General features: G+C 36.9%; 2 protein-coding genes across 2 annotated transcripts; one reads left to right on the top strand and one right to left on the bottom strand.

Annotated features, from left to right (window-relative positions):
- Positions 1 to 563: 563 nt before the first annotated feature.
- LOC140228564 (uncharacterized) lies at positions 564 to 1517 on the bottom strand. The gene has a single exon (XM_072308797.1). It carries the CDS (start codon positions 1515 to 1517, stop codon positions 564 to 566), a length of 954 nt encoding a protein of 317 aa, XP_072164898.1.
- Positions 1518 to 7094: 5577 nt separating this feature from the next.
- LOC140228563 (uncharacterized) lies at positions 7095 to 10202 on the top strand. The gene is made up of 3 exons (XM_072308796.1): positions 7095 to 7839; positions 8805 to 9037; positions 10038 to 10202. The coding sequence occupies exons 1-3, from the start codon at positions 7095 to 7097 to the stop codon at positions 10200 to 10202; spliced, it is 1143 nt and encodes a 380-aa protein (XP_072164897.1).
- Positions 10203 to 12350: the final 2148 nt, after the last annotated feature.

The raw sequence follows: 12350 nt of genomic DNA, 5'->3' as shown, positions 1-12350 counted from the left end.
TTAATAAATTCTGAATTGAACTCGTCAGGCAAATAATATCGACACTGGACATTTTTATCTAAACATGGATTAAATTCATCCATATTTCAAAGGAGGACAGCATATGGACCATGACGTTAACATCAGCATTTGTTTAAAAGTTGCCGAAAGCAGACAAGAAGAGAAGGAAGGAATATAGCAAGTCATACAGAGTGTAAATTGTTTACGAAGTATACTCTCAAGAGTAGTTGCCGCATCGGACAGGTGAGATGTCACAGTAAAGATCATTGCTACATCAACTCTCCCTGTACATTATATAAAATAAAGTCAAAATATCTTTGGAAATATTCTATTTACATTGGTAAGCCTGTACACAGCATGATATTTGATTACACAAGAACACATGGATATTCATATTTGCCGTGGTGCAGACTTAGAGGTCGTCAGAGAAAGAAAGGCAGAGAGGAGGATGATCGGAGAAAAAGAGAAATAGACATAAAGAAACATGATAGTGACGTAATGAATTAAACAAGAGATATTGAGAAGCATTATTATAGTACATACATGCTGGAGACTGTAGTAACCTAACTGGAGGAAAGGAAGATGTGCGGGACTCCAGTTCGGTTCCTCCATTTCCCGGCAAAGAAGCGAAGCTTCACACCGTTCTTGTACAGCTCCTGAACGGCTGTGGACCATTTCCTCTTCTCAGCCAGATCGTCAGCTGTAAGATCGTCTGTCATGAAGTACGCTTCCTTCGCGAGCTTCAGACGCTGATTCTTCATGATGTCGACTTTCTCGCGGTATGACAGGGTTTTGAAGAGGATGTGTCTGGGCCGATCCTTTGAGGCTTTTCCATCGCGGTGCGCTCTTTCTACTTTGATGTCAAGGCCAAACTTCTCCTTCGTGATGTTCTCGACGAGAGCTGTGCAGTCCTCGTCGGCATTGGTGGACTCGGGTATACCCACGATGCGAATGTTGTTCCTCCGTGAGAACCTTTCACTCTTGTTGATGGCTGAGTTGTGCCTCTCCACTTCTGATCTCAGCGTACTGACCTCTTTTTCCAGCTCGCCCATTCTTTTCTCCAGCTGCAGATTCCTGTTCTCGACCTCCGTCACTCTCCTGCTTTCAAACTCGATAGCCTGTCCCAGATGTGTCTCCACCTGTTTGATGTTTTCAATCAAGGAATCCACCGCTTTCTTTATCATTCGTTCGAACTTTTCTGTTGCTTCGTGGAAGTAGCGGGCAATTCCTTCGGGTGAAGTTACGTCATCCCTTTTGTCATGGAGATCTCTTGACATGTCGGGCATGTCGTGGGTATCGGATGGCACGGGTGCTGCGGCCGCTGCAGTTGAAGTGGTCTCGGGGTGGTGGTTTACCCGGGGTGGGCTGGCGGGTTGAGCTGCGGAAGCCCGTCTCCTTGGTGGCGGCGTAGAATTCTTCGGAGAAGGGAGAGTGGCGCCACGGTTTTCCACCCCAGAATCACATTTCCTGTCTTGTTTTACCTTCCTTGGCAGCACCTTCCTTGTCTGGGTACTCATTACGAGGTCTTAGTAGAGCAGGAGATGTCAAAAACAGTGTCCAAAGATAAGTATCCAAGTGAAATTCGGGAGAGATGATAAGTGACGCGTTACTCGCTTGCGGCCATGAATGATACTTGGGTAGAAATTCGCCTTATATAATTTACCAACATTATTTTGCACATAAAGCCTGGGTATTTCTTACCAGTACTTGGGTAATTTTATTACGTTCCTTTCTAATTTCGTAAATTTTCATGGACAAGTAAAAAAGTCTATGCGTGTACGCGTATATTATGTGTGTATGTATATGACGGTGTGTGTACGTGTGTGTGTGATATAGGCCTACGTATGGAAAGATGGCCGAACCTTACGATTTTGTAGGGGGTACCAAAAATTACTATAGGGCGTTCTCCGTTTTAGGAATGGGAGGGGGGACAACACACACACACACACACACGGTATTGTCTATATATACAGTATAATATTTGTATATATATATATATATATATATATATTTACATACATATATCATAATTAACATATATAAGGAAGAGCTACATTGTGGACGTATTTTGACATAATTTTCTTACGTTTCCCTGTATTCCGTCAACACCGGAGGGGTAAAAAAATCATCATTGTGGAAGTATCTGTGGGAGCAAACTACAGGATACTCCTACAATATTGCTATTTTGTGTTTTGTGTGTGTGTGTGTGTGTGTGTGTGTGTACGTGCGTGTGTGTGTCGCTTTGTCAATAGTTATAGATGACACAATTTGAAACCCATATACCTGACTGGACTTGCTTACCACTTCATTCCAGATTAAAACCAAGTAACTAATAATAATACATGTAATAATAATAATACATACAATTTCTATAGCGCCGTTCTCCACTTTGAAACATTGAAAACATTGAAATGTTGATACCAGTTGGTTTCTATTGGTTTCTAGTGTTTGTTTGGTTGTTTGTTTTTTGGTTTTTTTTTTGCTCACTCATGAATATCTATAAGCTATTCAAATTCTCTTCGTGAAAAAGATAAAATATCAAATTTAATGTTTTTTATGATTTCAATAAACTCTGAAAGGTCTGAAATGTGTATAAGTGTAATCTACATGGTAACCATGTCTTAAAGCATTACAACTAAATGGCGCTATACCGGTATAATAATGTGAATGAAATATCCCTGGTACTAACTACGTCTAGGATGTAGGCTAAATCTAGATGTATAGGTTAGATATGAACAATGTCGTGACATACACATGTTATGGTAAACACCCATACATCAAATAATTCAACAAAAAATTTTTGATTAACCAAAATTCAACTTACTAAACAGTAACCTGGACAAATGGAAGTTGGGCAATATCTAATTGGGTAAAATTGTTTGGGCAAATGATTACCCAACTCAAAATATAACCAACGGTAGGGAAAGTGCAAAGTTGGGTAAAGTCTGATTGGTCAGCAGCTGATGGGCAATTTAATTTGCCCAACCACATAGCAAACTCATTACCCAACATCAGTTGGGCAGATTTTAACCAATACTTGTGTGGACAGTATAATGTTGCCCAGTGTTGGTTAAAAGTTGGGCATTTTTTTGCCCAACTATTTGAAGAGTGTATTTATTTGATCCTAAATTTTCTCTTTCTTGGTGTATAGGAGCAAAAGACGATTTTTTTTTGCTACTTCATTCAACCGCATCAATAGGCTTTCTTTCAAAATATACTTTCCTTCTGTTTCAGGTTTAGTATATAGTGTGTCCTTTCGAGTCTTGTATATAGTTGCGGGGTATCCTTTGTCCTCGAGAACATTATCCAATATATCTTTCTGTTAATTTCTACTGCCACAAAATGCTATTGGATTCATTCAACGAAACATATTCGATTTGTCGCTCTTCATAGCAGTGAACTAAGCGCCTTTGAATATGGCCTTCTATGATGGTCATAAATAGATAAGAAAGAATGAAAAGACAGAAAAATTAACTTCCATTTTGCAACTGGCATATGTTCGATGAATATGACCTGATGATTTGTCTTATTTTGAAAGCACACAATTTCTTGAGGAGGTGTTATCGCTTTATGTACAGGATATGCGAGGTGAAATTTCTTGTTATTGTGCCAGTCTCTTCGTTGGTGTGTTTGTGTGTGTGCGGGCGCGCGCGTGTGTGTGTGTGCATGTGTGCATGTGTATGTGTGTGTATGTGTTGGCGTTTATGATGCGCAGACATATCATTTAGTTTGTCGTAGAATTGATCTTTTCTTTTATACCTGATGGTTGTTAAAGGTGAGCAGCGATTTTTTTTCCAGGTGAGACCAAAGAATTCCTTAGTGGAGTGGCCTATACCAACATTTCACTTTTTCATGTGAGTATGCACGATGGCATCTGTGAAAAAAGTGTGTCAGTCTTGCTTTTTTGTTGGCAAGAAAAGAGAAAAAATACATTCAGTTATCGTCAAACTTTCATTTCTCAGATTTAGTATCTTTCTAATTGAGAAAAGGAAATCTCGAATAAAATTAATTGACCAACTTTTACTATCATTTTTGTTTCACTGTTTGAAAAGGCATTTTAATCTTTCGACTAGCTTACGTTTCCATGCACAATTAGAATTCACATTGCATAGCAGTTGATTGCATTTTTTTCCACTGGCTAATGCTCTGTAACAAAAAGGGAATTGAAACTGTATCTAGTATACAAATAGAAATGTTTATAAGTGCAATGGACAGAATATTTCATGAGGTGATTGATGAAATGATTCATTCAACGAGGCACAGCCTCGTTGAATGGATCAATAATTCAATCTTTCACCGAATTAAATATTCGGCCTATGGCAGGAATAAAAAAAAAATCATATTTGCAAATTAGATCCTAGTACATTCGCTGAGAAATTCTGTTACCGTCGTCAAATATACTTCGTCGTACGTCATACAGTTCCAATCCCCTTTTCGTTAAAAATGAGTAAAAGCCTTCAAGCATAACAGGTAAAATTTGATCCAAATGGGATAAGAAGTATGGGAAGTTATAGTCTGAAGTTTCGCTATAGAATATCTGCGCAATGGTCCTCAAATAATTATCATGAACTATGTACATGTTATGCAAATGTCATTACGTCACGATATGCAGTTGATCGTGTTTTCTGCAATAAAAGTGTAAAACAATGTTTTTCCATGCGACATAACTTCAAACTAATGATATGTCAGATCGTAACTGCATTTGAACAAAATCAAAGGAAATTTCAAGATATGTATGCAAACTATATGGCAAGTTGTAAGAAAATTTTTCGCATTTTAAGCAAAGTTGTAAGAAAATTTTTCGCACTTCTTACAAAGTTGTAAGAAAATTTTTCGCACTTTAAGCAAAGTTATACATCTACTATATTTCGATCACTTCTGTTTTTTTTTTTGTTTTTTTTTTTACTATAATGTATAATTACTATGTGGTCCTCCTCAATTGTTTTATATTCTTTTCGATACATAATGTTCTGTTTACCTCATTCTCTGTTGTCAAAAGAAGTGTAACTTATATGTTTTGTCGAAAAATGAAATAAACTTTGAATTGAAAAAAAAATAATATCAACTCACTCATCTGCATATTCATATTTCCTTATCAAAAACTGTTGTGCATACAATGATGTTACTCTATTTCTTGCTAGATATTTGCATTTTGCAGGAAAAGTATACACAACTGTAACAGCAGTATGTCCCACTCTCAGCCTCAATTACAAAGTTAAGAAGAATAAATTATGTTGCTGTGGTTTGAGGACGCATTCTAAACAAAATTAAACTGTTCTCGAGTCAATTCTGTTTCCCGTTCAGTTTTGTCATGCATGTCATTAGCTTGTCTATACAAGTTATTTTTCTGATGTTTTCGCAAGGACTACACCGGGACATTAATCATGCTTAATCTTTGATCACTTAAAACGCGGTGTAAATGATCTACACACACAAACACACTCACACACACACACACACACACACACACACACACATGACATACACATACACAAATATATATATATATATATATATATATATATATATATATATATATATATATGTACATATATATATACATATATATATATATATACATACATATAAATATATATATGTATAAACAATTGTGCGGAATACCTATTGAATATGATTCTTGTAAAAATCCTACGTATTTACAAACTGATGGTCACAGAAATATTGAAAAATCTTTCGCGATTAGAATGCGTTCTGCAGTGGGCAGAATTGTCGTGGTTACGACGGATTTTGGTCACTGATAATTACTATGGCTCACATATACATGCTGTCAGCAGACGACTAACATTGTTAGAGATAATTCTCATGATGTAGACATAGAGTAAATTACTATCACGTGACCTACACACAGTTTGACAACAACGTTGTTGCAAGACTTTCTATCTTTTGGTACAGCTCCCCGCCAATTTCGATCGGTCCTGATTTGCAAATGATTTACATTCATTCGCATCATCAGCTGCTAAAGCATAAAGTATATACTGCTTTTTACAATTAACGATTCTCATTTCCAACCTATTTCACGAGTTTCTCATTTCGTTCTGAGTTTTTTATCTTGATGTAATGACAGTCGATGAGGCATTGCAATTTTGACAATATCTTTCATAAATTGAAAGTTATGGAATGCATAAGTTCTGAAATTTTGATTCATGACTTCATAATTATTACAAAGCTTGGTTACAAGATGGCACATTTGTATTTTCTTTAGCTCTCTGTGAGCCTACTAGTTCTGAAGAAGGACTATATTTGTGTATCTGTTTTTATTTTTTTTTTAACTACAAAACTGACCGGCTTCACAATCCAAATAATCTAATGTTTGCACAAAACAAAGTAGGTATTCCCGTCCATTTTTTGGGGGGGCTTTTCTTTGACGTGTTTGAATGGGAGAGACATTAAAGTAGTTCTGATACAGAAACATAGTCACACCTTGATTGATAAACCGGAGCGACGTCCTAATTTTCAGCAGTTTCTTCTTTTCTCTTTCTTTAACTCGTGCTCTGAAAAGTGTGGGATTTCAGTACACACCTCGTCTTCAACTGGAACTGTGGGATGCGTCCCCCATTCCGTCTGTTGGTACACAGATAAATCTACGTCACCACACAGAACATTCCAAGAACATTGCAATGCAGAACGCCTACCACACATCAAGGGAGTTTAAGATAATTATTATAGTATCTTTTTTCTTTATACTGTAATGCGTGTAGATCACATGAAACCAATAAGCCAATCAGAGAAGAGACGAGAACCACTATCTTCACAGCATCCAATAGACTGATTTCGCTAATGAATATTCAATATCTTTTCAAATAGATATTCAAATGATGTATTGTCAATAACAATAGCTCGGAGAAATGTATGTCAACATAATGTGCACATCGCTGCTATATATTCTGCCACTTCGCTCTTTTAGTTCGATTCCTTTTTCCGAAAGAGTGTCTGATATTGTCTTACAATCTATTTCTATATTGACATGTGTCTGGCGAGAACATTTTCAGCTAAAACATTCGCTCAGATGTAGAATCATTTTCAGGGTTTTTTCCGATAGTGCGGTGAATATCTGTCGAGTCATTTGAGAAAATATGCATCGATACGTTCGCCTCGTGTTTGGGATCGCAGCACCCTTCATCGGCATTCCAGCAAACATCCTGATTTGCCTCGTTTTCATTCGTCGTCGACCAAAAAATGCTGTAGACATCGCCATCATGGCCCTCGCCGTCGACGATCTGATTTCTTCATCATTTAATGCCCTGAAGGTGCCCGTCTTCTTTTCGGGCGTCAGCGATGTCCAATGCGTTATCGAGATGGTTAGTCTTCGCTCCGGCGTACTGACCGCAGCGTTGCTGACTGTTACCATAGCTGTCTACCGCTTTAAGGCCATCGTTACACCGTTCTCTCGTCCAATCTCTCCCCTGACAGCAACATGGGTGTCCTTGGGGTGTTTTGTGTTTGCATTCACGTACAGCTCACCCTTCATCTACCTGAGTCAAGCTCACGAAGAAGAGGGGAAAATGACGTGTGTGATGTATGGCGACATTGGTTGGGTCGGCGTCACGTACGCTTGGTCGCAGACAATCATCTTCTCCCTTTCGTCTCTCATATCGTCCATCCTGTACTTTAAGATCTTCCGGGTCATTCGAGGACAACAGAAGGTCCGACGGGAGCTCACCGGCGGGCATGTACTGAAGAACACCCAGTCAGGCATCTGCTCGGTGTCGTCCTCCGTGTTCGCTGATAACAAATTTGTTCCAAAAACAGTAGATTTCCCGTCCGACGAATCTAATGCAGAGACTTTTAATAGCGTCAATACAAAGGATTGCCCTGATGGTAAGTACAGACATTTTTAATGGAAAGATATATGCGTCAAAAGAAAAACTTTCTATCGAAATAAAGAATAAACAAAACAAAAGCGGATGGCCAGTTGTTGAATCGGCATTGATTTACTTAAAGGATTTCTTTTTCTTTTTCTTTTTTGGTTATACGTTGCTACTTTTTTCTCTCCGCTTTTGAATGACAGCGCACGATAATTTACGATAGAAGAACAAGACGGTCAAGAACATTCCGTTGCATAATATTATGACCCAGATGTGTCAGAAAGCATGTATTCGAGTGTATATTATGATATATGTTTATATTCATTTCAGCTTTACATAATTTTATGATGTAATTTTAGAAGGTATTTAGTTACAACACAGCAACTAAAATTCGAGATAGAAGTGAAGACTAATTTACACACATACACACAAACACACACACACACACACACAAACACATTAAAGAAAAAAAGCTGCATCACTGCGGTGATCCCTCGCATTTACAGCAGTTTGACGGGGAAGATTAAAAACAGCGAAAAGTAGATAAACGTGTAGATAAATACCCCACTTCTTATGTTGATACAAGAAATCTTGTTTATAATAAATTGTATCTCCTGGGTAACACAGGGGTAATGGGTTTACAATGTCGACCAAACAGCTACTGTAATTTCAGAAATGGAATATTTATAGTTTGTCTTCTATAGGTTATTTTCTTTTCGCTCTACAGTTTCCTCTAGGAATGTGGGCCTTGTAACTTATGCAGCAGAGAGGCAACAGGGGGAGTTGATAATGTATATCTACGTTACAAACAATGAGAAAATGTATTTATCTATCAAGAAAATTAAACCAGAAGAACTTGTGCGAATGACGTTGCTTGAGAAGCATGTTTAAGTTTTCCTTTTTTGTGTGTATTAAACAAACCGAATTGAAACAAAACAGCCTGTAACAAATATCATTACGAATTTATCGTACCCACAGATGCTGACATTCAAATAAAATCAAACAACAATCCAGTTCACGATCAAACTGGCACGACGACGGAAATTCCTGCCTTGGCTGGACAGTCCGCAGCTGTCGCCCATTTGTCGACCAAGAATAAGAAGAGGAGCAATAATGACCATCGAACTACCGTCATGTTGTTCATCGTCAGTATCGTTTTCTTTGTATCCTGGCTGCCGAGTGTGGCTCTTGACATAATTGTAACAAGAGAGGTGAGGGCGGTGGTGACAAAACCATTTCGTGTTTGTATAAAGCTTTCCAAAACACCCCAGCAGTTTCGGCATTCCACAGTTTTCTCCCAAACTTGGGATGAGTATATAAGCAGGGAAGGGAGAAGCCACCTCCCTGTATATGGTATAAGTGAAACCCAAACACATACGTTTGTGCCAATGCGTTTTATCAGAGTGCATGCACCTATGCATAGGCCACTTTTAAAATGTATCCAAATGTGGATATTTTCCTTTGAAGACCTCTGAACTAGGTATTCCACCAAAGTGTACCTACTATATTCATGAATACGTTGTTGTTACATTGGGCAAAACTCGCTGAAGATCAACACAACCTTTATTTTTAAGCACAATTTGAATGTGTTCGTTAATCCTGTATTATCTGAAAGCATGCTTTAAAGTTGGATCACTTGATTTTTTAATTGAAGAAGCCAGTTAGACTCGGTAAGAATGGGCTTTTATATCTCCTTTTGCCAGACACTTTCTATAACTCTGTCTGGTTTACTGACTAAATATGCATAAAACGTATGAAACGCGTAACAGTCACTATATAAGTGTTACTTTTTTATGCATGGATATACTCCTCGGTGCATAGGATTGAAGTGATACTATAGGACACATTTAATTTTCTCTCTCTCTCTTTCATAAGAATTTTTAGAGGAAGAAAGCCAATTGTTTTCCACGGGCGTATAGTTAAAGCAAACCCTTGAATCTATAGCCAAAGCTGAATAACTCCAGACATGAATGTGAGCTGCGACAGCGTGTGCATAGTGATTTTGCGTTGGGCGGTATCTATCATAATCTATACTCAATACAAGTCAATAGTATACCTCACAATGTGCTTGTAAGTGCGTGTGTGTCTAGCTTTAAATATGAACTAATTGTATTCTTTGTGCACCAATTCTTTGTATTCCTTATTAGTGATTCATCGTGAATTTTCTTCCATTTTCCTTTATTACCTCCTGTTTTTTATTCGTTCATGCAGTTAAGGGACATCGTACTTTTACACTATGAAAAGCCACTTCTGGCCATTTTGGTGTATGGGGCAACTCAATTGAAGTACATTAACCACGTCATCAACGCATTCGTCTACGCGGCCGTCAACCGACGATTTCGCGAAGATTGCCTCAAGGCAATGTCCTGCAAGTAAAGGGGTAATTAACGAACATGGTCGTCCACTCGGGTTTTGCACAGCTTGGTTCTGTAATTTCGACCACCTTTTTGACTTGTGTTTCAGATGGATTAGTCCCGAATTGGCCAGTAAAAAAAAGAAAAAAAATATATAGAAGAACGCGGTTCTGTCACTATGCTGGCGATAAACATGAAAATAATAAATTCAACGATATATATGATTGTGGTTGTCTTTATATGCCTTTGCAGCAAGAGATTTGAATATACATTGAATTCTCGGTGCCACGTAATAATTAAGCATATGGAAAAAGGAAGTAAACGCTTTTGCCATTACATATTTTTTCTTGAAAGATTTTTGGTCTCTTTGTGTCATGATATACCATATCATAGATTATTTTATTGGCCATCAACTCAGTAGGTTAGTACAAAGGAAATTTTTACGCATGAGTGAATGCATTCATTTTTGTCTTCTAAGACACAAAAGTGAAAATTGCAGAAATTGATGTTTTGTCACTCATTTGCAAATGCCCTTCAAGACAGCGTTGATAGCATAATATGGTCATTTAACACAATGAGAAACATAAATGAATATCAGAAGTAAGTTTTTGTTCCTTTGTGTCTCTTTATATCTTTAAACAAAAACAAAGTGAGAAACTAAAGGGGGAAAATAAGACTTTTTTGTCAACTCAAATTAACTTTACATAAGGAGTAAGCCGCAAAGGTGATAAAGTGGAAAGAATTTCTGTATTTCATTCTTTTGATTTATGAATTTTAGAGTTCATGAGACAAATTCAAGAACCAAATATAATTTTGCAGTATTCTTATGCAGGCATAATTTACCATTTGCGGATGAAACTAAAACCCAGCGTTAGTGCTTGAAAATAGTTCTAAAATGGGAGTTAGGAATAGAAACAACCAATGTAAAAACTTGAATCGGTGAAATCAATGTTAAGCATTGTAAAATGTGAACAATAGATATAATAAAGCTGTTCCAGACTAGACCGTCTACAGTATACGGTTTAGTCAGAAAAATACAGATATCTCCTTATATTTCAGGCTTTATTGCGTAAATTTTATACGAGAGAATAGTACAACAAATCTACACATAATTTATTAAGTGTCATATCTTGAAAAAATTTTGAATTCCTGTTTCCAAAGGTAAACAGGATCTTTAAGCAATACTTCTTCCCTAATGTCATTTGAATTTGGATTCGACAGAAGATTCTTCATTTTCTCCATTGAGTTTTTTTTTTTTTTTTGGGGGGGGGGTTGCCTTCCTTTATCTATGGGGGCTACAGAGACATACACAGGTCAGTGGGTAGTTTTTGCAGTTTAATTTGTATTTCTTATTTGTTAAATGTGTCTATTGTTCTTATTGTTATATGAAAGAGCACATACGCATGAAAGAGAACTTGTCCATTTTGGCTATTTTTATTTTGTGCCTCGAAAGAGAAAAGCGAATGTGTTCACTCATGCGTAAAATGTCCCCTTTTAAAGGGATTGTATAGTTTTGGTTGAAACCTAATTTCCTAACATTTTTTGGTGATATAATGAGAAACCTCTTATGAAATATGAAAAAGCATGTAATTCTATGAGGAATTCAACGTTTATTTGATGAAAATTGGTTTTGAAATGGGTGAGATATCCAAAAAAGAGCGATTCTAATAAAGTATGGGACCCAAACTTTATTACAATCGCTTTGTTTTACTTTGTTTTTGGATGTCTCAGTCATTCCAGACCCGATTTTCATCAAATAAACTTTGAATTCCTCTTAAAATGGTATGTTCTGTACTATATCTTAAGTGTTTTCTTGGTATCTCGCAAAAAGTTCAAAGCCCAATTCTCATCTCCACCAATACTGCACCATCCCTTTAATGATTTTGATGATGTTGATAGCCAATAAAATTACATTTAACATGATATATAAAACATAAATATTCAGCCAAATATTTTATGGGAAATAAGAGCTAGAAAAAGTGTTCACTTTCTTTTATTTGCTGAGTGTATATGTATTTCACCTTAGTCATTTTCTTTCAACATGAGCTTGAAATACACTTCATTCATTTTCATTTCCCATCATTTATTAGGTTTCCACACAAATCCTTTTCTAGAATACATATCCTAGAAAACAAAATAACTTATCCATTTCCAATCAGGATATGAGAAG

The sequence above is a fragment of the Diadema setosum genome, chromosome 5 (assembly GCF_964275005.1).
Source record: "Diadema setosum chromosome 5, eeDiaSeto1, whole genome shotgun sequence".
Taxonomy (NCBI): domain Eukaryota; kingdom Metazoa; phylum Echinodermata; class Echinoidea; order Diadematoida; family Diadematidae; genus Diadema; species Diadema setosum.
The sequence above is the reverse complement of the archived record's forward strand: the minus strand, read 5'-3'. Positions and strand labels throughout refer to the sequence as shown.